The sequence below is a fragment of the Xiphophorus hellerii genome, chromosome 18 (assembly GCF_003331165.1).
Source record: "Xiphophorus hellerii strain 12219 chromosome 18, Xiphophorus_hellerii-4.1, whole genome shotgun sequence".
NCBI lineage: Eukaryota > Metazoa > Chordata > Actinopteri > Cyprinodontiformes > Poeciliidae > Xiphophorus > Xiphophorus hellerii.
In genome coordinates, this window is record NC_045689.1 from 18,865,233 (window position 1) to 18,892,400 (window position 27,168).

The window sequence follows — 27,168 nt, forward strand, 5'->3', positions numbered from 1 at the left end:
CTCAGCGTAAAAAAAAAAAAAAAATATATATATATATATATATATATATATATATGAAAGTCCATTACAAGTAATGTCAGCTAAATACATGTATAAATGGTGCACTTCACAATATATCATACTACAAAAATATTGCATACCTTCAGTTGGAGGACCAACTCTAGTCCTCAGTTGCTTTACCTCTTTCAGATGCATCCCTACTCAAACACCTGAATCAAAAGCCTGAACTCCCTTGTCAGTATTCATTCAGCTCTGGAGAGGCCTGGTAACGAGGAATTCATTTGATTCAGCTGTGCTGGAGGAGAAAAGCATCTTAAACAGGGGTGTCCAAAGTCGGTCCACGAGGGCCGGCATCCTGCATGTTTTAGTTCTCTCCCTGGTGTAACGCACCTGGATCAAATGATGGCTCATTAGAAGGCTTAAGAAGAACATTGACATGCTGAAAAGGTAAAACGTGCAGGATGCTGGCCCTTGAGGACTGACTTTGAGCACCCCTGATCTAATGGTTGCAGGATGGTAGCTATGGAGGACTTGACTTGGACACCCCTGCAGTTGAATTCAATGTGATTTTAAGCTTCATGTTAAAAAAAATACAACAACCAGAAAACATGTAGTAGTATATATCACACTCACATTTCTAGATCAGAGAAACAAAACAAAAATCAACTTCAAACATGTGAGACTCAGCTGCAGAACAATTTACAAATCCATTTTCAAACAAATATGGTTATTTTGTTAATTTCAAATACATTATTGTTTTGCTGATTCTTGAGCAAGTAAAAATGAAATGCATAAAAAATCAGAGTAAAGCTATTTTCATATTTTTATTCATTTTAAAAGTTTACTTTTCTTAGCCCACTATCGGTTTTAACCTGGAGACTTTGGCTCATTGCCTTAGATGAAGTATAACCAGTAAGCAATTTGGATTGATCTTTGGAAGGAGCACCTGACTTTCTTCTATCTCACCATCTAAGCAGCCTTCTCCTCTCTTTGACCCACCTGTCTCACGTATTTGTCTGCATGGCAGGTGGTGTTTCAGAGCTTGATATGTGGAGAGGGCAGAGAGTGGGGAAATAAAGAACAGCGAACAAGCAGATGGAGTCAATAATACAAACAATCTCATTAAGAGAGAAAAATCAATGAGGGACAACTATAAAAAAAAGTAACCAGTGCAACTCAATAAAGGAGTCACAGTACATTCGGAGGAAAAACAGACAATTTATGCACAACCTGATTGTGAGAAATGACCATGTTTTAAAAATAGGCCTAAATCAGCTGCTGAGAGATTTGGGGATTTATGTCATAATGCTGAATAAGCAGGAGACAGGTAATGACATTTACAATCAGACCTGTGCAGTAAAAAGGTGTTTGTGATTATGCATGAGGAGCCTATGTCAGAAGATGGATGCCTCGTGTTTACATAATGCTAATATGCAGTACTATTTAAAACTGGAAGCATCACAGAACTTGTTCAAACAGCTACAGCTGTGCAGCGCGCTGATCAATACAATCAATCAATTGCAAAAAAAGGACCCCTGCCGTCAGGGGGTCAACAGAAACGAGTCAACAGAGCACAGGGCCATAATCTTTATCTCTGCAGGAGAGACTGAGCATAATAATCACAGCAATATGAGCGTGCAGCTAGAGATACAAGATTCACTTTAAACAGGATATTGTAAATCAAATGATATACATAAAGACTGAGCAACAAAGCAAATTTCCCAAAACTACCAAAATATTTCACATTTATTGATATATCGCCTGAAAAAAGGGGACAAGACCTGAATCTTTCTATGTGGGTTCTCTCTCACCAGATGTTAACATTTCACAGTCTATTATTTTGTTCCCTCAAACCCCTCTTTAGTTTATTTTTTTTAATTGTTCAAATGTTCATTTTTTAGTGTCTGTTATATACTGTGTGTATATATATTTAGATGCTGTATCTGAAAATAATTTCTAGGTGGTTTTAACATTCAGAAATAGAGCACAGTCTCTTAAAGAGCAAGTCCTGTTGTGGAATAATGCAGTGGTCCCAAACCCTGGTTCTCAAGGGTCACTGTCCTGCATGTTTTAGATGTGTCATCACTGCTGCACACCTGCTTCAAATGATTGAATCACGTCCTTAGAGAGCTTTCAAATCCTGCAGAAGCTTGTTAATTACCTATTTATTTAAGCCAGGTGTGCAGCAGCAGGGAAGCACCTAAACATGAAAGACAGTGGGCAGTGAGGATCAAGGTTGGGGTCCTCTGATATGGAATATTGCTTCAAAAACTAGAAAACAGTTTAAGTGAATCTCATAGATTTTATAGAACCTTTCCTTTTACACCTGAAGTAAAATATTTAAAGCCTTTAATTGTCTGAATGTTGTAGGCATTTACACTCTTGAGTTCCTCCACTTTATTTCCGTCCACTTTTTGCATCTTTACTTCTGAATACTTTGTGCTATTTCAACCATTCAACTTTTACTATATTCTGCTTATTCAGAATGTCTTTTGGTGTTGATATAGTCTACGGTTTATGAAATATTCAGCTTTTGGTGATCCTCTTGGGCCCCACTGAAATGAATAAAAAATTCCAACATTTCTGAAAAAATCTGCTAAAACCTTTGCGCTCTTTCATACCTAGCTACTTCCACATAGAAACAGCTTTCAAACTTTAAAATATAATCATATCCTTCAACTGCATTTCAACTTTTTCGTATCTTTTACAAAACAAGGTTGGAAGAAGAGGTGGAATTAGGGCAGGAATTCGGATTGGAAGTGGAATTGTAAGGAAGGTTTGAAAGAGCGTTGGAGTTTGGGTTGCAGTTATATGCACTGCATTTTCATAGGAAATGCACATTTTCCTAGTAATTTTGATTAACCAAAATGTTCAGTTGATACCCCCAAATGGTCAAATAATTATAAGCTGTATTAATAAGAAGAATATACAACCAGAGTAATTATTTTGAGTTTCTTTAAGCACTCGATATGCCAAGCTGAATGAATCTTCCAATGTAACCAGAGCATCTGCTTAGCAGGAAAGTAACTCTTTTTTGTTTGGCATTTCTGTAAACACAAACAGATAAATATGTGCACAGCTGATGGTGGAAAAGAATCCTGAACAACAGGACTTCTACATGCTATGCATGTGTGTGGTGCACTTCTAAACCACATAAGATATTTGTATTATTAGTAATAATTTACTTAAAGCAGCTTATCTTCATACGACACTGAAACCCAAGGCACATAGACAACAGTGTGATGATATATACAGTATAGTAAACGACAAGTTAAAAGATGGGAGAAAAGGAAAAATACATGCACAAAGATTAGCCGAAGCACCAATAAAACTGGCCAAAGTGTTTAACAAAAGTAAATAATAATAAATATATGTACTAAGAGCAAATAAAAAAAACAGCAAAAATGATTGAAACAGCAACCAAAGCACCAAAGTATTGAAACAGGCTGTAAATTAAAACTAAGCTGAATTAACTCTGCACAGTGAAAAGATTAAGCACAGTTACATTTTAAGCATTTTCAATGCAAGTATTATAAACTCATTAATAAAAGATATTTTCATGCAAAGAAAATACATCAAGAAAAATGTCTCTGCTGTTTCCAGTACGAAAGTTGATATCATTAGCATTGTGTGCTTAATTTTTGTGCCTTTAAATGTTAAAATGTTATCACTTTCATCTCACTTGTCACAAGAGGATTAGCTACACTAACAGCCATGCTTATGTGTATAAAAAATGTATAACAGTCCAGAAGCCGGATATTTATGCTTTAAATCTTAAATATTAAATAAGTTGAACATGTGAAAGTACTTTTTATTCTGCTTCAGAATCTCTGCATATTCCCACTGTATATGCTGCAAGTTAGCAACTGTTCACATCTGTATTAGCGTGCGTAAGCATTCTATTGTCACAACACAACAACCCTGATTACAACTACAACCTCAGTAACACACACATGAATGAGATATTGTACTGCTTTCTAATTAAACCAAAACTTTATGACCCAAAGTGACTGCCTAACCCTCCTATTTAACTTCATGAGGGTGTGCATGTGTGCAGCCATGGATAAGTACTCACATCTAGATGTGGCTGTCTGATCGATTGCTGACTAGGAGACAGCTGCACCCATACACATCTATCCCTAATGTGTATCCTCACAAGAACACCCCAACACACACGCGCTCACACGCCTGCGTGCACTCGTGCACAGAAACACCTGTCTGCAGCAACAGTCCACAGAGATAAGAAGGCTGACAAGAGCTGCAGGAGCCAAAGCTGGGAGCTGTCAGACTCATTTCCCAGAGACACCTCCAGGCTCCCACACAAACAGAAGCACACCTTCGATGACTGGTGACATCAATTTACTTCCTTGTTGCTATTTCATGGGACCATGAATTTAGCAAGCAATATTTAAATGTTGGGGGAAAAAAAACAAGAGTTCCTAGTTTTTAAGCTTAGTCCCAAAGTACTTTAAGGTTCTTCCTGTAAAATAACTTTCTGATTAGATGTTGAAGTTAGTGATTAGAAGACACCATCTGGCTTGGTTTCTAAACCTGTCTGGAAATTGTAATAGAAGGAGGAGAGTATCTGGGCTTTCTTGAGCTAACACTTGGAAGCAAAAATGAATCGGGACATATTGGGATAGAAAATACCTTTTTTTTTTAGACTCAGTTTTGCCCAATGAAAACAAATTCCTTTAAGTTCACACAAGCAAAGGATATTTTAATGATACATTCTAATTTTGGACCATTCAATTAGAAATACTTCACTTTCCTCCCTACTTCAGCTGACTTTGGGTTTTCCTTTTATTTTTTTCTTCTGCTGTTTTTGCTGTTTTCTCATAGATTATAGTGTGCTTAAAGCTCTGAAATAATGTCATTTAATTTGTTTTTGGCTTCTGGAAGATCAGCAGTCTTTTAGTAACTTTTAGGTTCTTAATTAACTTTGATTTCCTTTTGCCTAAATGCTGTTTTAATAGATTTAAACTTGTATTAAGTCTTGAGATTAAGCTTACTTTGTCGCATTTTGTCTAATTTCTGTTGACTTGGTGAAAGAACAGATTAGATTTTTCCACCTTAAACTTTTGTAAGGTTTAATATTTTCAATATGGCACCAGTGAAAATACAGAAATCTCTACTCACAAATTATTAAAGGGAAATGTTATTATGTAAAACTGACTTTAAGATTTATATCAAGTTATGATGTTGTTCATCAAAAACATACCAAATGTTGCTTTTATTTTTTCATGCATGTTGGAGGAATCCCTGACTCTCGCTATGATCGCTTTTCAGGGGTAACCAAGCCCTTCCTCTCACAAACGCCACCTATTTCCACAAAGCTTCACCTTATCATACGAATTACTTCTCAATCTAATACTCTTAATAATGGTTGTAAGCACTATAATGGAAAAGAATAATCGAGATGACGTGTTGAAGGCGGACTGTCGGAAAGAGCAGGAGCTTCTCAGAGAGACAGAGGCCCAATTTCACAGTGTCAAATTGCACAGTCAACTTTCTTTTAAGTCACGTTTGATGAATGCACATTTTTACCAGAAAGCAACCTTGCTACTTGATTGTGCTAAAAACTTGCACTACGTTTCAGTAAATTACATAATATTGCCCCTTTAACTCACTGGAGAGGTAAAAAATTCACAGTTGAAATTTATTTATGTATGCACTTTAATCGACTTTATGAATAATAATACCAAGAGATTTTTGGACTAAATTACACTAGTTTGAAGTTTGAATATGTTAAATATTATTTCATCTTGAGAAGTACAAACCAAATGCAGAGAAAGCTGCACTACCTAAACGTTTAATAGTTTTATCTACACATTCTCCCACAATCTGCTGTCCTTTTATGATCACCATTTATGATCTTGATGTGGTCTGAAATGAGAATGAATTTGACACCACTGCTGTACAATATAATATTTTATGTTCGAATAAATTTTAAATTAAACCAATAAAAATTGGCCTTGTCAGATCTGATAATGCAAAAAGTATGCTGCCATCTTCTTAGAGGACTACTCACTTATTTTTTTTATCACTTATGGGCTCTGTCACTTTCTATAAAAGTTGGTGAAAGCCCTGAAAGACCACTATGATATATATCAGCCGAGACTTTATGAAATGGCTCTCACGGCATATGGAGACAGCTTATTAAATCGAATTACCCAGACTTTACTGCTTAACATCAATGTTAAATGGCATGTAACTAAATTGACACATCCATCTCCTGTTTTCGAGGTTAAACATACGCGCACACACAGGGTGAAATGTGTGGAATTTAATGAGTGCACTGTGATGAATCCACTTAGTTCACAATCAAAGAATCAATCCTGTGCGGTGGGTAAAGTAACTAAATCCATGGCTGAATTAGGAAGGTCCCTGCTCAAACTGACATGTAGGATGTTTGATGTTTTCTCTTTACAAATCAGTATGATCCTTTTTGATTTCTCAAACAAATAAGACGGACATCAGAAATATGTGTTTGCTCTGTAACGGTCTGAATATTGGTTGTATTCAGTTACAAGACGTAGGCAGAGTCTAAAATTGTGAGAGAGTAGCTTGGCTGAAAATGTGTCATTCCTCTCCAGGGTTCCTCCACTTCATATCTAGTATGTTTTGATGATGGGTTTAGTCACATGAACAGGACTAGCAAGCATAAAAAATAGAAGACTGGATGGATGAGTGTCAGGGTCAAAATTATACTACTGCTCCTTTTAGTAGCTTTCATTTTACTCTATAGCATGAAAAATAAATCAGACAATTATTATAGACACTGACATAAATCAGGTAGAATGTTAGAACAGCAGAGCTATAATTTTACTAGGATAAAACATTTAATTTTCAGCCTTAATTCAACCTAATTAACACAGGTATACAATTGTCATCATTTTAAAAAATATGCCACACTTACAAGGTAGTTAAATTTTTGTTTTGTTTGCGTATTATGAAGCCATACCTACAGCAACTTTTTCTTGACTGATATGCAGAACTGTAATTTGTAGTTTATTTTTGAACACCATGTAGTAACTGATTATGAGGGCAACAACATTCTCTCTAATGCCAAGGCAACATAAGATACAAAATATAATTAATTTAAGTCAGCTGTGCCTTGAATAACTTTTCTATGCTTCTCTGCATACACAGTGCAGTAGGATTCCTGTGCCAGCTGCTGAGAATGGGGAGAATACAGGTCATTTCTGCAGACATTTTATCCTCTTCCCAGAATTTCATATAATTTTTTTGCATTTTAATTAGTTGGAACCCAGTAGAATGTGGGAAAAGAAAAATGAACTTAATTAGGGTTAAACAAAAACAGTTTAACCCTGGTGAAGAAGTGTAAACATCCTTGAAATAAATTAATTTTTCACTGCAGCAACGTCATTTCTTCACTAAGGGAGAAAAATCTAATTAAAATTAGATTAAATCCAAACAATTAAGAAGTAATTGGTTTAAACAAGGAGAAATTGTCCATTTAGATGCAACAACCCACACTAAGTAAATACAATCTAGGCATTCTTAATTAATATTTTGCATATTTAAGTTAATTAGAGCCCTGCGACAGACTGGCGACCTGTCCAGGGTGACCCCGCCTCTCGCTCGGAACGTTAGCTGGAGATAGACACCAGCACGCCTCCCAACCCCTCTAAGGAAGAAGGGTGTACAGAAAATGGATGGATGGAAGTTAATTAGAGTGTTTAGGACCTTGGTGAGTAATCCATAATTCCATAAGTTTATGTTTTCTTGGGTTTTAAATAGGTCATTAAACAGATGGGTATTTTAATTTTCCACTCCACTTCAAGAAAGACTTGCGTCTTGTGCTTCACGTGAGGAAAATAATAAAAAAATAAATAAAAAATAAAAAAACATGCTACAGACTGGACCTCGCCCCTACTGACACCAGGGTTTTCACCAGAAAATTTGCTAAGCCGGGCAGTCGGGGCTCCAAGGCGGGCCACCAGCGGCCCACAGGGATTTTTGTATTAAAAAATGTTACTGGGTAATTATGTTACTGGAAGACATCAACAATGCTTAAACACACAACTGTCTTAAAAACAATAACCAAAAAGATACACTTAAAATAAATCAAAAATGTTTGCACATCTATTACTAAGTACTCAGCCAGTGTATCTAAAAACACTGTAATGCTGCTCACATTTAGAGCCGACCCAAGGCATACATGAACTAAGCAGCTGTTTAAAACCCCCAGGCTTTCTTCAGCCACATAAATGTTAACATTTAAACACAGACAACAGATATAGCATTTTAACATTTGTTTATCGATAATGTCAGTGCTGCTAAATTTTATTTAATGTTAATAAATCTTAAATTTAAACTTCCCGAGCTGGGAAGTTTACTTTGTAAAAGTGCAAAGAACAATCGTCATAGTTACACTGTTTTGTTACCACGGCTACAGTCTGATAATATGAGTTTAATCTTTGAATTTGAGCTCGTGTTTAGCTTGTTTCCTGAGCGAAACTCTGTGCTAAATCTAGTTTAAAATACCAACTTTGTTATAATTTTGTCTTAGCCTTAAACTAATAATAAAGGCTTGTCTTTTAGGGACAAGGGTGAACAGAAAATGGATGGATGGATGGATGGATGTCTTTTAGCTACCATGCTGTCACATACTGGTGATATCACTTTTGCTCCTACATATTTAATGACCATTCATGAAAGAAGGGTTGAAAAAAATATATATTGGTTCTATTTTGTCCTATATTGGAATCAGAGTCAGTTAAAAATCTGTATAAGCAGGTGAAAGTAAAAAAAAAACTCCCAATAATTCTCATAGGTCTGTTTCTTAGAAAGTGAGGGTGAGGAATATTAAAAATCTCCAAAGCTCATTGTCAGAAAACCTTTGGAAAGAGTTGCATCTTGGGGTCACCAAGTCAATGCTTAGATGCTGCCTGTATGTTAATTGGCTGTTTCAGAGGGATGTTGGGTATTCTGTAATAGCCACGCAAGTAAACATGGGGTTTGTTGAGCTCTGCTGGGACTTTAACTGGGACATTATTCTTTAGTTTGAACTAAGAAGGAGCTTTTTAATAACAAACACAACAAGTGTGTCTGATGGCACACAAGATTAATTTATGGAAAAGGAGTTTATGCACAAGAACAAAAAGAGTATTAAATACTGAATGTTGGCCTGAAAATGAATCATGATCTTAAATGGCATGACTCTGACAGACAAACTGGTAGTGATGCAGTCAGATTTTCTGCCTGTAATCTGTCTGTGAGTCATTGTTGACTTGAGTCTTCTGGCACACTGTCATTGACCTCTGACTTTTTATTGTATAGACATGGTTTTTTTTCCCCCTGTCATTTGTTATCTGTGCCAATGATTCAGTGGGAAGCGTCATGCTTTGCCACTTAGCTCATTATATTTACCGATACAATGACAACAAGTGAATAATGATTCTGAACATTTCATAGGCATTCAACATGCTTTGCAAATCTAGATTTTGTGTGAGAAGTTGGTGGATTATTGATCTCTTGTGGCTCTATTTTAATTATCTGTCTGGAGTAGAAAATTGGTAAGGAACTTATTTATTCTTCTAATTAATTAGTAACTAAATTAAAGAAGCAGATGACTCTGGAGTTCATATGCATATTTTAATGAACAGCATATTTTTCCTGCTTGCAAAGAGTATGAACTTGTATTCAAAAGTGTCAAAATACTCAAAGCTGTGAAAAGAAAGCTTTTATGCCTTTTTGTCAAAACATAAAAAGGCTGTGGAGAATAAAAAGAGAACACAAAGGGTTTTTCTCCTATTTCCTATAATCTTCCTCTTCACTCTCTGTCCCTCATCTCTCTCTTTCTCTAAATATCTCTCTCTCTGAATATTTTAGTATTGATGAGCCCATTACTGATGATAACACAGTGCAACATCAGCATCTTTCTCTCTCTTTCTTTCTCCCTCCGTCTCTCTATCTCTGTGTCTCTCACCCTCGCACACTAATCAGAGGTCAGATTACAACTCCGCTCTTGCTGCTGCTGAGCAATTGTGTGCATTTCTGTGTGAGCGTGTTTGCTCAGCAGGGGGTTGGGGAATCTAACTTCCTGGCATCAATCCAATAAATTGCAATATTTTCAAAGCTGAAAACCACTCACGTACATACCCCACTGGCACACAAATACAGATTATGAGTGTGATGTGTGTTGGGTGTAAAAAATTATGCTCAATAATTACACAGCGGATGAGCAAAACATGACGTTTTCTCAAAAAGCTATTAGGACGCATCAGAAGGAGCAGAGGACAGCACAGCCTGTGACCCTTTGTAGCTCAAGGGAAACCCTAAGCCCCAAACACATTTAATTCAGAGAGCTTTTCTATAGTCTTAAGCAATACTTGCTTTTTTTGTGTTGATCTGACAGTTTCTTTTGAATGGCCAGAATCATTCCAAATTGTACTGCAATCCAGTCGAGGTGCTTGAATATAGCAAAATTATTAATATTAGTGGCAGAAGTTATCGTAAATAAATAATTGCAAATGCCTTCAGTTTTGGTACAGTACAATCAGACACCACATTGCATTGTCATCTTTACAATAACGTCCATATTGAAAGAAATACTGTTTTGGCTGCTGCAGTTACCTCTGCACTACATATGGCCACTACAGCGGTCAGACAGCCGTAAGACGACGTTATGCAGAGTAAAACTAAAATGTATCGAAATCTAATGACATTCGAAGCAAAAACACCACATAAATCAGGAGAATAACTGTCCACGTTTTGTTTACACACAATTAACTGGACCATTAAACTACACAATGAGATGGTGTCATAAGAAATTATTACCAAAAGCAGCAAAACATTTTATCTGTATGTGCCATGTTAAATATAGAGCTACTGTATGCTTAGATACAAAATAAGACCAAAAATTAGATCAGGAAAAAAGCATAAAGTCACATGCCAACGCAGACACCTAACTGAAACAAGCTTATGAGTTTTCTATTGACATTCTCACTTGTGTGATTATATTAAGTGTTACTATTGGAGAGTGTATTTTGAATTTGGTTGTTGTTGGTAACTGTATCTAGATTGCTTTGCATCAATCAGAAGTTGCTTCTTTTTTTTTCCAACACCATGACACAACTACAGAGCCTTAGACAAGATTTGTTTAGGCAAAGATTATAAATAAAATGGCAGACACTGTGTCTGCAAGGAGTTGGAAGTTTGAAAAGTTCATACAAACAAAAGGCAACCTGCATATATGTAGTATATGATATTGTAGAGCTTTGTGGCTATTTGTAATAATGAGAGAATGGCTTCTTAAGCACCAACTCAAACACTAAAACCACCAGAATGCTTCAAAAAGCTTTTAGTTTTGTAGGATAAAATTGCATGGCTGCTCTCATTGCTCAATTATATCAGGTACATATTGAACAGGTTTGCATGCAATGCTTCTGCTATTTTGTATTTTGTGCAGGGATCAAGCTTCATTTCATGGCTTTCACTGATCACCGCCGCTATATCAAAACATCTCTAGCATAAGGGAAACAGGTGAGACCAGCTACTGAATCTAATTGTATTTCAGAGATCACCAACATCCATGTGGCAGATTCATTACTCTCTTTGGTCTCTGGGTATTTTTCTGCTGGACAAGCCAACGAATGTTCAGCGTAAGAAGCTTAGTCTTCTGTGTGGACTGGTGAATGAAAACCATTATTCCTCAGGGATTCCCTTGATTTTATTTAAAACCCATTAACAAAAAATTAAATAAAGTCATATATATATATATATATTGATTTCCCAATTTCTACAGACAAATTTGTTAAATCTTGATATACCAACATGTTGTTGCTTTTAAATGTTAACAGCCCGAAATGGAGGAAAAACACAAAGGGAATAAGTTTCATAGTTCCTGAGGGAGACGCTCATATATAAAATATGCACATACTATTTGATCTACCTTAAGTTTGAATTCATAACCACTCAGGTTATTCAAGAGCAGAAAAATCTGTTTAATTACCAATCAATCTAAGCAGTCTACTTTATTTACTAACATTAAAATGAAAGTTAAGAAAAGGACCAGACATTTAACAACTTCTTTTTTTTTCGCAGACATGCATCCCTAAGAGGCCTCCTGACAAACATTACCTTACAACATCAAATCAATGCTGGCAAATTTGGAAACGATAGTTAATGATTACCACAGAGTCTATAGGATGGTACTTTGATATGTTCTCAGCACAAATTGAGTAGACTGAGTCAGGATACAGCATTAGCCTGCTTTGCTGGAGCATTACATTACTAAGATGTGCTCAATCAGCCTTGGAATGACGTCACAGTGAACACTGTTTGCTTACAGATAATGAAAACCCAAAGCTCTGTGTCTTAAAAAATTGGAATATTACATAAGATAAATACAAAAAGGATGTTTTAAACAGAAATATCAGGCTTCTTAAAAGTCTGTTCATTTCCACGAGCTTGATGCAGCAATGATGCAGCTGCCACACAGCTGCATCATTGCTGTGTGGCAAGGAGGCAATAAGCCTGGGGTTCTACTGAGGGGTGATAGATTATAGATTATGCTATCCAAGCTTATAGATTGCTTGGATAGCAGCTTTCAGGTCATCTGCAGTCTTGGGTCTGGTGTCTCTCATCTTCATCTTGACAATACTCCATAGATTCTTTAAGGGTTCGTGTCAGGTCAGTTTACTGGCCAATGAAGCACAGGAACACCATGGTCATTGAATCATTGAACCAGGTATTGGTACCTTTGGCAGTGGGGCAGGTGCCAAGACCCGATGGAAAATGAAGCGGCATAAGGACGCATGAAGTGTTCTATGATTTCCTGGTAAATGGCTGCATTGACTGTGGACTTAAGAAAAAAAACAAACACCAACAGATCAAATAGACTGGGATCCAAAAATGGCATTTTTGGCCATGGTGGCCCACCATGATTATTTATATAACAAGCAAAGGTATATGACATACCAAAGGATGTACTGTATGTGCAGGTTGTGTTGTTTCAAAAATTAAAATAAAACGCAGCAGCCTACAAGGATGAGAGTGACCATGTTAAAAAATTGATGGGCTCTTTCACTACTCAGATATTTTTATCTTGAAAAAGATGGCCACAGTGTCACAATTCGCATTTTGAAATGAAAGTGGATGTAAAAGAAACACTATTAGAAATATCTTATCAGTGCTTTATGAAATATTCTGTTTGAAAAATACACAATTATACCATATATCCAGGTAAAATAAAGAGTTCCTCATCAAAGTCTCTATACAAAATGAAAAATGGAGATAATTCCATTACTGTTATTTCTACCAAAGAAAAATTAAAAAATCATCTATTTCAGCAAAACAATGCTTCACTAACACCATGTGATAACTGTAAGCTGTAAGACCTGCTGCAAGATAAAATAACACTAATTTGGACATGAAGAGGCATATTTATTTAGCATAGCATTATTTGTAACTACAACATAATATTATTAAGCTTGTTTTAAGTTTGACTGACTAAAATAAGCCTTGTAATCATTCCCTATATTGAGCTTTTCCACATTTTGATACAAACCTCCCCAGATAGTGTTTAGTAAAGATGTGTCTCGAACCCTTTTTTAAAATACTTTTAATTGTGTTAATGATAACTGTTTCAGCTGTTCTATTTGTTCCTTACTTTTTTACATTTTTTGTTTCAATTTACTATCTTCTGTAATTTCTAGTATTATTGACACACACATCCCAAAGTGTGTTCATTGTTAACTCCATAGGCCATCTTCATTTGGTTGATAGTCCATCATCTTGCTGGCATGCAGCCTGTGTTGTTCTCTCTGAGTGCCAGTTTACGTGTTGGTTACCCCCACCCAAATTCACTAACTCACTCACGCACACCTGCCCTCCTCCCTACATGAAACGCTCCCCCTTCACGAACATTTTGACTCCTTTTTACTGGGCAGACAGTAAATAATCTGACCTGTTCCTCAGTCTGTCCCTGGTCACGTCTCTCTCATTATCCTCCTCCAACGAATCAACTGAATTGCTAATTCTCCTTCATTCTGTGGTGCTGAACCCGCTTCAGTGATTCAGTGCCGCAGAAGGAGAGAGGGAGAAAACAACACAAATCATCAAACTGCGGAAACTTTACGCTGGACTTCAAGCAGTATGGACTCTTTACCTCTCCACTCTTTCTCCCGACTCTGGGAACGTGATTTGAACTAAAATCAACGCACTGTGAAAGACGCACTACAAGACTATGACATGAACTAAAAACTTTACTCTCATCTGAAAAGATGACTTTGGAAGCGCAGAGCAACAGTCCAGTCTCTGGTTTAGGAGTGGAGAGACATAAGGAGTGCAACATTTGAGCCCATGTGGAGGATTTGTTTGTATATTCCTCTTGATCCATTAACTCCAGCCTCAGTCCACTCCTTATGAAGCTTCCCCAATTTCATTTACTGATTTAATTTGACAATCTTTTCAAGACTGCTGTTGTCCCTGTTGCTGGAGCCTCTTTTTCATTCTACTTAACTTTCTCTGAAAATACTTGGATATAGTACTCTGTGAACAACCAACAGTGATCTTTTGTGGCTTAGCCTCCTGATAGAGGGTGTCGAGGTCTGTCTCCAGGACCTCGACACCCTCATCTATGAGTCAATACTCTTCCCCATTACATATCATACATTAAAAATTCTTTTTCAAATTTGATCTTAGATAACATTCTAATTCTCTAATGTTGGGTTTCCATTTTCTGTAAGCCATGATTATCAAAATCCGACTCCCCCTGATGACAGTGATTTATCTCTCAGCCTGTGGCTAGCCACCCTACAAAAAAATCTTATTTTAGCTGTTTGTGTCCTGTATCTCGTTCTTTTGGTCACAGACCATATGGCTATAGGTGAGAAACAGAAAAAAGACAAATCAGCAAACCGAGAGCTTCTCTTTATCTCTTTCCTCAACCGACAGACCGGATTAACACTTGTATTACTACAGATCACACCAGAATCCATCTGTCAATCTCCCAGCCTCTTCATCCTCCCATCACTCATGAACAAGAACAAGGCTCTTGAGCCCTCTACACTTGAAGCAAAGGCAGTTTAGAGCGCCCGCTCATAGTCTAGAAATGTGGCTTTATGACTGGAATAAATAATATATCAGATCCCTCAGAGGTAATTAGGTTATGTCAGAGGTTATATTGGCTTATAATGTTACATATTTCAAAAGATTCAACTGGCCTTATTGTGAGTCACGCCATAAATGTAAACAATTGCAAAGTTTTTAGAAAATAGCATACTGTTAAATCCTACTTAAGGTCTGGAGATGAACATAATTTATGGAAAAGTGAATCCAGAGAAAAATAAAGTGATGAGCAATAGTTAACTACATGTATTTAAAAATATACATTTGCAGGAATTAAATGAAGTAAAAAGAGACAAAATCCCATTGAGCGGATAGGAAACAGAGTTAAAGTAAGAGCTAAGGTAAGAACAGGTGTGAATGAGGCAAATGTCGGTGTTTCAAAGTTTTAAAACAAAAAATTCCATCATACCAATGATAGAGAAATATGTGCAGTTCAAAGGCAAAACAATTGTCTGTTGTACATTTGTCAGGTGTCAGCGGGTGTTTAAAGACTATAACAAGTTTGTGCAATTTAGCATTTGCAGCCCTTTTGGTCTAACACAGCAAATTAGTCAATTAAAAACAACTTTACCCATAATAACATGACTCCTTAAAGAAGCACAGCCTCATACCTTAAAACAGGTATATTGCTATTAGTTATGAAGAGTGCTGAATTAGAGGCACAAACGTTATTTGCTCAAAGTCAGCCCTTGAAAACAAGTTTTAACAGGACAATTTTCACAGGCAGAATTCAATTAAGAGTGATTTATCACTTCAAATGGATGCGCTCCTGTAGGAATATTAGGCGAAGAGAAGCCAGTGTGAGCAATGTAACGATTCTCGGGAAGACTGAAAGGCGCGATAAGGTCACTGAATTATCTGTGGAGCACATTATGCAGAAGCACACTGACAGAGCATTTACAACCAGCTCACAACACTTGGGTTCGTCAGTCTCGCTGTCAGTGGACATAATGACACCCAGCAGGTCACACGCACTCACACTACTACACTCACTCTGCGTTTGGCTCATGGTTACACGCCGTGTGAATGTCAGCAGAGCGCTTCTTCTGAATGTAAATACCTGAGCAGGTAAGCGGAGTTATAAGACAGACTTACATCTCGGAGGACGGAGGTTGGCTACGGCAGAGGAGCGCGTGTCCGCACGCCTGTCCCATCGCGCATCCTGCCCGGCGCCTCCTTCTCTAACCCGGCTGCAGTCAGGGGGTTAGGGGGGAGCTGGCGGGAGAGCAGCCTGTGTGTCGGTCTGTCGAAAGAGGATATGCGTTTGGATGGGTAGATGATGACTGGGTGTGTGCTTCCTTGCTTTCTCTCTCCCGGTCTGCCTGCCAGCTTGCTCTTCTCTACAGCTCTGATAGCGCGCAGGGATTGGTCGGGACCCAGTAAGTGATATTCGAGCCGCGGTGAGCGAGCATATAACAGCTGACCAAAGAGACAGAGAGCAGCGGCAGAGAGAGCCCAGCCGTTCAGCACTACATAGATGCATCAGGACCCAAACTGAAGGTTCATACACGATCACTCTTTGCTTCCCTCTCATGCCATTTCCTCATTTCCAACCGTGGACATTAAAATGTGCCGTGAAAATTCAACTTTGACCTTGTATCTGTGCACTTTGGTTGCGCATTTTCACTCTGTGTTGCACACAGACACCGTGTATTAGGTCCGCGGCGAGACAAGATATGGAATTGGTTCCTCTCCCCTCTGACAAATATCTCACTGGCTGGATCAGACGGGTTTCAATAGGAACCACACGCTGCTCCTCTCCAGCGTGGCAGTCATGCAGGTCTCAAAAGTCCGTCACATGTCCCTTACCATATAAGGTGCTTCCAAGCTGATAAAACAAACCTGGAATTTGACTAATAAAACTGCTGTACGACTTTGTATGCATTTAATCTGGATTTATTTTATTTAAAACTTTGTTTTTATATCAATAAACTCATACAAAGCCATTTACCACTTAGGTGGGTACAGTACCTTCAGACTTGTATTATTCAGTGGCACATACTGACATTTTGGGGAGGACGTGCTGAAGTGGGAAAAAAGATCCTATGGAACCACTGGCTGCAAGTAGTGTGAGATTTATTATAGGCATGTATATAATCCTTTTGCTGTCTGATGAAGATGTTTAATGATGCCCAGACAAAAAAATTAAATGAAATAAATCTCAAAACAGAAATGTTATGAATTTCAAAAGGTTATGAAATTCTTAGACATTTCATGACAACAAAAGTATTGTAGACTGATTAAAACACAGAACACTGCCTCACAACCAGCTTTTAAGCTCAACTTTCTGAGTCAAAATTTCAAACTCACAATATCCTTATTTTGTTTTTCTTAAACACAGAGCACCGTGTGTTTTTCTTGACTACATCATTCTGTACTTTTATCACAAATTATCCTCTGGACTCTAACTTTATATTGCAGCAAAGCGAGGCATCCTGACAAATCTACCAGGTTAGTTCACACTAAAGTTACTTTCATAAACTTGATTAACCATTGACTGTTCTGTAGCTTAAATCAGCTATACCCAGGGGAAAAAAAGAAAAAAATATTTAGCATTTCTGGAATTAGAAATTCTGGTTTATTAATTCAAATACTCTTGCTGGGTGGGGGGGAGTAAAATAAGACCAATTATTCTATTTTATATTGACTTTAAATAGAGACACAATAGGCAACATTTCTCAGACTATGTTTTATTAATCACATGGAGGTACAAAACAAGTGCAGTCAACAGGTGATAAACAACCAGAGCACAGAGTTAAACTTAATTGCAAATCATCTTCCTTAATTCATATTTGAAACCTACAAATTGATATTGATTGATACCAAATATTCCTGATTAACAGTGGAAGTCAGGGGTGCACACAAACAAGTGTAACTGGGTCTATATTAATAGTTGTATATTTTCACAAAATGTTTTCTGTAATGTATTTGGCCACTTATACTTGACTGTCCTTGTGTTCCTCTGTGTCTGCTATAAGGGGGTTGGTCCTCCAGCTCCGCCTTACTTTCTTCTTCTTTTGTTCGGGGTCCTCCAGGACTTTTATAAATATTAAGTTATTAATTTCCTCTTCCCTTTTGTTACTCGTTCCACTGGGGAGAGGCAAGTTTTATAATTCATTGGAATCCTTTCATTTACATTGTTCAAATGTTTATTTTTCTTTCTGTATTAATGATAGGTGTTTGGATATTTTCATTTGAGTTGCTATTATGCCTTTATAACATTTGATGCATGCTAGCACTATTATTTTGTATAGATCGGGTTGGAAAACTGGAGCACAAACCCAGACCTCCAAACCCAGACTTGGTGTTTTGTGGTTTGTCCGATCACCACATAACCCACACAACGCAGAAGTCCACCGGTCACACAAGATCTATTCCTACAGACAGCTCTGCTCTATTCTCCTATGCTAACCTTTACTGTTTCTTTCATAAAATTATCTTATTTGCCCTTTATTATACAAAGAGACAAAAAACTAGAATTGGTTTGTGACTAAATGTTACTAAAATTGTAATTTTAAAGTGTGGCAGGAAGACCTTCTCCCTGACCATGACAGCTGCATTGTACTATTGGCAATGGCTGCCTTAGGATCAACATATAATCAGCGTGAACAAAGAAATTTGTTCTCTCTCTCGGGACTGCAAGAACAAAATTACACTATTCTGTTCAGAAGACTTGGCATTGGACTTCTTGCAGCTTGATACACATTCTGAGCAGAACGTTTTTTTATTGTTTTGTTTTTTGCCTGGTGTCTGAAAACTACTATATGCAGATGCTAAAACCTCTCAATGAACACTTCACATGAGGTCCTGTGAAGTGTTTCCTGGCTAAAAGGAGCATTGTTCCTGCCGCCTCAAGTAAAAGAACAAAATAATCTGTTCTTGAAGAGTATTTATTGGCCTTTAGTAGTAAGGTACAAGTTTGATTTTAACATTAGCATTGTTGCTGAACTAAATGAGACATAAACTGTTAGACTTTTAAAATCAGTTTCCACAAGTTGTTATGACAACCACAGCTTTGAGGTGGTATTCATTGGTAACAAATACCTCAAATGCTCATAGGCTAACAAGTTTCATTTTAGTGCTGTAGCAACACTTTCAAAAGCTGGATTAAGTTCTTGCTCCAACACAAAAACTCTCTCAACCACTAATCTTATAATAGTTTCTAAGATTTACTAGGTTGAGATGCTCAATCAAAACATATACAGTCCACATAAACTCACTAACATCTTCAGCTGGATTTCCATGACAGTCAGGAACGATATTACCAGAAAAAATATTTAAGTTGATTTTCTTTATGCTGAAGACCACAGCATAAAGAAAACTCACATGTTTGATTATTATTTGATCATTTTAATGGACATTATTCATTATGCTCCAAAATTCCTGCTCATGGTGCAGTAAAAACCAACTGGGACTCAATGCCATTGCAATGACTGGTGTGCTACTGGAGTCACATTCAAAGATGCCTGGGAGCTGTTTTACATTTTTGCTGACAACTAAAAAAGAAAACAGAGTAGAACTATTATTACCCTGTAGCCTTCAGTCACAAACACCACAGGTGTTGACAATTATTTAGCCTAATTAATCCTCCACCTAGGGCTCAAGTGCACATACAGGCTGTGACTGATTGACAACTTAGTAATTTCTGTTTAATTGGTTGCACATGCTAATCATCACGTTAATCATCAGAATTTGTAGCATTTTTATTACTTCTTGAACTGAATAACCTCTAAATCTAAACCCCTAATTTCACAATATCAGACTGATCAGAGGACAAATTTGCCATAAATCCAAACATACGTGTGAATTTTCCATTTCAGAGATTAAAATTTGCTGCAGCAGTAAACATTATTCTGTGTCCCTTGTCTTTTTTGTGCATATGTTCTCATCTGGAGTTTTCTTTTCCTATGTCAGTGATTCACAAAGCCGGACCACCATGTGGAGAGGCGGAATAACAAGTCTGGATTTGTGTGATTCTCTTCAGCGTTAGCAAACACTGTTCATTTACATTACTGTGGAACAACCCGGACCCCTAGCTCCGACTGTCAACAAGTATGACTGGGAAAGCTTTAAGACTATTGTCTGTCTTATCTAGTTAGAAATATATATTTGTAGAGGTTTTTTTTTTAACTTTTGTTCTATGTTTTCAATAAGATTCTGCCTTGTGAGGCTTTGTCATGACAAACAGGACACCCGTCATGTCCTGCCACTCCTTTTTTTGTTTCTAAAGTATTTAACTTTGTGTCCTGGAGAAAGTTTGTGGTTGCATGAAAGAGTGGAGAATTTTCTTTTCTTCACTCATAGTATTTACCCTGACAGCAAAGGTTATCTGGGCCAGCTCTGGGCCAAATTTAGGTGAGCATTTTCACGGACCCATAAACCGACCTGAGTCAGAGTCTTTTTTACTTTTTTTTTTGCCGTCTTGTATGTTAATCAGCGGTGACTTTCCCCAATCTTTTGAAATGGCTCAAAGTTACACTGAAGCAAGCTGATTTTAAAAAACACAACGTTTACCATTTTAAATCCCTTGAAATTGCTTAAATCAAGAGTGATTTCCTTATGACTTCTTCTGATATTCTAAAAACAAATTTTTAAAAACATTTTTTTTAGAAATTTGTCTTTCTTTCCGTCTCTTCCCTGGCCAATTGATCCTGGTTTTGCAGTGGCGCATCACAAATTTTGCTTATGTTATCATGTCTTTGAATAGGTAAAAAAAACTATATTTTCAAATGAATAAAGGCAATGTTATATTAACATTTGATGCTGTTTTCTTGTCACTGTACCCCTGTTTAGTAGAACTTAGCCAAAGCTGTCAGCAATCATGGTCACAAGTCTCTCCCTCATTTCTTTATAGTTTAAATTTGAAAAAAATGTAGGAACCTTTGCCCTATAGCAATCCAACTAATTTAAGTTATTTGCCATTACTGAATCTTAATGGCAAACCTGCATTTTTACATCAGACTTTCACACATCATAGGTACAGCAATGTAAATAATTTGCACCTTTTTGAAGTGCTTACCTTTTTATAAGAGGTTGTATTGTGAACCTCTGCTTATATCCCATGCTCCTTGTCTTTCATCATATTTCTAGCATCCTCGTGTCAAATGACATGTTCTCTGTTATTTCTCCTTGTGTTTAACAACCTACACAATGCAGCACAGCAAGTATTTGATCTATGAGGAATCTTCCCACATTGTCATGAATCTACTTAGCAGTGACATCTGGCAAACTATTGAACTCCACATGTCTCCACTAAAGCCAAATCCAGTCACATCAGTTAACATTAAGTGATATCAACTGCTTTTTTCCTCAAAGCTGTGTAGAGGGCAAAATGTACCATTGCTCTGGGAGCAGAAGAAAATCCTACAATCTTTAGAACAGCTGGTCATTAAGAGCAATACATCCACCTGTTCTTTAATTGGTTTTGCCTCATTGGTGTTGTTTGGGAGCGTCACTCTCCTCTTGAGAGGTTCATCTAACCTGTGTTGCTTCATCACAGTGAGTTCAAATTTAGCTAGCTGAACTCGCTGCATTTGCTTGAGTGTGCAAATTGTAAATCGCCAATTAAGTTGGTGGAAACCGAATGTTGCTCACTGGGAAGAGGCTGCAGGGCATAAGGAGATTGTGCTGGAGGGTCTGTGTGTCCCCTCTGGCCTGGGAACATCTTGTGATTCCTCAAAGTGAGCTAGCTAGAGGGTCATCTGGGTTTTCCTTTCCTTTTTTGCCCTCACACCCTCTGATAAGTGGAAGACGAGGAATTGAGGGATAAAGACAGGTCTTTTATCCCCAACCCAAGAAAATAAGCTGGTATAATTTTCAGTTTAGAATATGTTCCACAAAACTCCCAAAGTACGGTGATGTCGAATCTATATCAAGATCCCTAGTTGATACTTGGAATTAGGTTGAGACATCTGTAGTTTTTCATTATGTTATGTTTCATGATTTTCAGTATTAAGAAACTTGAAAATCTATTTTCTCAGACATGGATGTGTCCCACTTTCCATGTTGTATCTGAATTTTTTTCGTTAAGCAACGTTTGTGTATTTATGCATCCATCAAGATTCTAGTAGATATGTAAAAACAAAAACTTAACATTTCAACACTACACTGCAAAAATCCCACCATATCAAGACACTACAGAGCTTTATTCCCCCCTTCCCTCATCCAAGCAGTTATAGAAATCATTGTAAACTACATTGTCATGTACAAAGAAATACTTCCTATACTTGGAAATCCAAAGAACACAGAGGTTGTGTGAAAGACAATTCTGGAGGACAATTTAAAGACAATAACACAAGTTTTATTATGGACCATCAGGTGTGGCTTATATAAGGGCGATCCTACTATCTCTACAACCAAAGCTTATCAGACACTGCATGGGAAATATATAACTGAAGGTAAAAAAAAAAAAAAGAAAATAGTGAGACATAACAACACTAGATCGCCAAAATGTCCAGACAACACCCAACGGAGGAAAGATAAAGATAATTGTACAAGTTGCACATCCATAGAACTACAGCTCTGCAGAGGTCTGGTAACATACAATTCATTAGATTCACGTGTCTAGGACAGTAGTTGCAGGAAAGGAGCTGGAGTTTGGCACATCTGCCTTAGAAGAAAACTGTGCAGAGATACTCTTTACACTACACAGCAACAACAGAAAAAGCACTAAAAAACTGCAGTAAAAGAGTACTGTCAGAAAGATTTGGAGCATCTGAGTCATTTATTGACAGCTATGGGATGGAGAATGACAGGGAAGGTCCTGCCGAATATCCAGATTGAAACAGACAAACGAGCCAAACAACTGAATTTTAACGAATGACCAAGCAGAGAAGAAGGCAGTGAGAGATGCAGCGACTCCAAAATGAAGAAGATTGAGACAGAATGAGGAGAAAAAAGACATGTAGTGAGGACTGTACGTGAGGTTGGCACTGTTGGTGATTAGAAGGATCAACGTTAAGACCAGATGACATGTTCCAGCAAACTGAAGGAAAACATTTGTTGTACAGAAAGAGGATCATAAATTGCATACTGCTGGGAAAAAAAATACTGGTGTATATTCTTTTTTTTTTTCAAAATTATAATATTAGTTTGCTTCTATGGACTTCTGATCTGAGATAAAATCTGGATTTTTTTATCTAACAGATCTGTGCTTTATCTGTTGGGACATGTCATGCCATCTGTCATACCACTTGAGAGTAAATGTAGCATAAGCATTGCAGCATAGCAGCTTACCATGATCAGATTATATATTAGTTTCATGCTATTAAAGAAAGCACAAAGGTCACACAAGCTTAAGTTCTAGAAAATACAGCTAATGTTGAACGATGTCTGGATGTTTTCATCTTAAGCTTCAAGCTCTTACGCATATACAGTGTCCTGACATTAACGCAAAATTCCCAAGAACTACAAAAAGCCCAAAAATGAAGTCTAGTATAAAGATGCAGGTTTTGTTTAACCATGTTGTAATTGTGGTTCCTGTGTTTTATGCAAGTCACAGTATGTATTTTGAGCTGTTTCAGACCTCAACAGAAAGTGTGTTTATTTCTTATTCTTTGCACATGGATTTTCTCCATATCACTGTCCTAACAGATAAAATTTGATTCAAGCCAGACTGTCTTGCTGTAACAGAAAAAGACTAGAGGAGGTCCCCAAATCAGAGCTGTTTGTTCAGCTTGTCTAAATGTAACCTTGTGTCTTTGTCTTTGCAAACTCCAGGAGGTGTGCATAGTAACCATGCACACCTCCCAAACAAACAAACTAATTGTAGAAAATACTTTTCAAAACTCAACTCAAACTATACCAGGTTCTTTCTTTGTTCCCTACATATGTTGTGTCAAGTTAATTCAAAAGACATTTAGAAAGTTTACCAGAGGAATGTGCTTCGAATATAGACAGAGGGAAACATGACAAAGATTGAATAAGATATTGTATATTAGAAAGCTGGGTGATAAGAAATAGCGATGAAAATGAAGAACCAGAAATCTCTAAGGGATACTATGAGTCTTACTGTTATCACTTTTTGCTTTACGTGTGAGTTTACAGAGAGCACATTTGGTCACATCTGGTTTGTTGGCATTGACATCTATGCTCCTCAGCTGTGTCTAAGCTTGTATTTGTATGCGCGTGTGTGTTTGCGTGTGCCAACTGTGTCTAAATTCAAACTGTATGCTGGGAGTTGGGTCAAAGAAACATCTTCAGTGGACTCTCATCACCAGCTGGAAAAAAATATTTATGCTGCTTTTTGAGATTGTTATCAACTGACTGAACTCCACCGAAAACATAGAAGTATACTAAATACACAGATGATGTCATGATCCACAGCTGTTTGTGTTGCTATTTTCACTTGTGCTTAAGTTATTTTAGTGTTGTTGACATGTCCATATTAGTTTGTTTACATATTAGTTAATTCCTTTGTATTCAGTTTCTTAGTTCTTTATGTGTCTTTTTCTGCGTTGGTTAGTTAGATTCTCTGTGTTTCATTTTAGTTTCTCCTGGGCTCAGTATTCATTCTTCCTTTAGTTCCCTTCGATTCTCCTCCAGCTGTTCTGCATTGTGTTGATCATGCTCCCTCGGTTACCTTGTCACTCCTTGGATTCTGAGACCCACCACTGGACTCCACTGTCTCCTGTGAGTTTTCTTTACATTGGCACCGTGGCTCCTCTTTGCTCTCCATTGGCATGTTTAGTCATAGCAAGCAAACTGTTTAATAGAACCTTCTGCTTCCTTCTCTGGGTTTCGTGGAGCTCTTAGTGTTTAAAAGGGACCATCAGGAAGTATTAGCTGGGGTTTTTGCAAGATGCCGCAGTCCCAGCCAAACCTTCAACCCTCACCCAGATTGTCCACCTGGTTGAGGGTTGAATCCTTCTGTTGATTCGCTGCCTTGTCGATGCAGATGAGCTTTCTTGTATTGGAGGCCTGTGGAGTGGATGTGTGTCAATGTAGGATGTGGTTGACACCTCCAATCCCACTCCTGCATCTCAGACCTCTCATGTCTCAAGAGCACTAGAGTCTGCGCCGAGTCTCAATCTGCTACTGTTTTGTTTGTAGCTGTTTAATTAAGTTGGTTTGTGTCCCTTTTTTTGTACAGCACTTTGTGTGACTAATGGCTGCATGACAAAAGAATTATGAATAAAGTTTGATTCAAATAAGCAAGAATTACTGGGAATGAACAGAAGTAAACCTGGAATTTTAATTTGTAGGGGAAATTGGTAGGGAGGGTAAATAAAGTTGGGAAAAAATTACATTTTAGATTAAACTTGGTTGAAATATCCAGATATCATATAGGTTCTCTTGAAAATATCTGTATTGTTTCTTGATTAAGTGCACAAAGCAAACTACTTACTGCAGGGGATTTGACGCCATGCGTCCTCCATCATATGAACAACAGGCATTTTCATGCCAGAGAACAGGACTACTGCCTAACATTTCAGACTGTGGAATGCATAAAATGAATCAGTTATTATTATAAGGTTGAATAAATATAATTCACAAATATCGTATTGATTGATATCTAATTTCCAGCTAACTTTCAAGTTATCTTCCCACTGAAAGTTTCAACAAAGTTTTCAGAAATTAACTGGAATTTTTTTCACATCTGTGTAACCCTCTTATCTTCATATACCTTTGATACAAAAGGGACACTTGCAATAGGGATTTTAGTGCTAGATTTGTGAGACTCTTAAGCCTTTTTGCAGTTTATGGGCTTAAATACATCCAAGGTAAAATGTTACCCTTGCATTTCCATAACAACAATTAAGGACTTTCCACCACAAGGACAATAAGGAGCTGCAGCTGTAATGCGACAGCAGTGTTTGGTGACCGGTGCTCTGCAATAAAGTGCACTGGAGCCTATTTTTATGAGAGAGGAAATTCTTGTTGCTTCAGTTTGTGCTCAAACACAGAGCAGATCTGCCTCTGGAAATAAGGTCAGAATGAAATGCAAAAAAGCCAACCATGCCTGCTCAGTTTTTATCTCCTCTCATGTGACCAGGCCTGATGCAACACATTAATATATTGCATTAATACAATACATTAATGCAATAACATCACTCCTCGTTAAATTCGAAAATCTAAATTCCAATCAGAGCATTTTAAAAGAGCAAAGCTATGTAATATGTCCTGTTTGAGTGAGGCAACAAAAGGCCAAGCAGAGGGTGAGCTGTTTTTACTTTACAGCTCCGTGGGATCAATATCACTCCTGGTCTCATCGCTTATATTGAGTGTCTCACAGTAAGGTCCAATCAAGGCCTCTGAATCAGATAAGGTTAAGAAAACAGCCATACAAGAAGATTCCGTCGACATCAATTTAAAGTTTAGTGACCACAAAAGTAAAATCTTCTTGTTGAGATTTAACAAAGCCATGCAGAAAAGGCAGCCCATTATTTTGGTTGATTGAGTTCCCTGGAGTGTCGCGCGCGTATCAAGCCCTCATGTTGATTACATCAGAACCTGATTAGACTGACTGTCCTCATCTTGGAGTGTTTACTGACATTTATAGCTGGCCTAATCCACCAGTCTTTGATACTTCCTGGAATTTGAAAGTGCCGACCGCACTGAATTATTTATGATCCTTTCTCTGCACATGGCCTGATTGGTAAACAGTGCTTTGTTGTGCCGTAGAATTAGCGATAATGCTATCTTACCGCATGCAGAATGCTGGGACACGGCTGTGAGCTGAAATGCCTATGGCCAACCAATAGGTTGGCTGTAACATTAGTGAATGAGGAGGAAAAAAGGGCTTTAAACTTCCTGATAAAATGTTTTCACATATGTTCCCAAGCAGGGCAAATGAAGTGCAGGTTGTTGTTTGTTCTTGGTGTCATGCTGGACTCTGTCTACTTCATTCCTTCAGCAAATATACAGACTTTTCCCTCGTGTCCTCATTGACAGGGCCGATACTCAATTTTGGCACAAAAACAACCTCCATGTTGCAGATTGTAGCATCTTGTCCCAACAGCACACACTTATTTTTTGCTTTTCACATCTTCCCTCATGTCAACAAATAAGGAATAGCAAGGAGTGGCAGAATGTGAAGCATATTTTTAGATAAGGGACAGAAACCCCAGT

At 37.5% G+C, this 27,168-nt stretch overlaps 1 protein-coding gene across 1 annotated transcript in view; it reads right to left on the reverse strand.

Moving 5' to 3' along the window:
- Positions 1 to 16,428, reverse strand: part of pde2a (phosphodiesterase 2A) — a 185,862-nt gene extending 169,434 nt beyond the window's left edge. The window contains exon 1 of the mRNA XM_032590420.1: positions 16,195 to 16,428. Within this exon, the coding sequence (XP_032446311.1) occupies positions 16,195 to 16,253 (59 nt within the window). The 5' untranslated portion in view covers positions 16,254 to 16,428. The remainder of the gene's footprint in view (positions 1 to 16,194) is intronic.
- Positions 16,429 to 27,168: the final 10,740 nt, after the last annotated feature.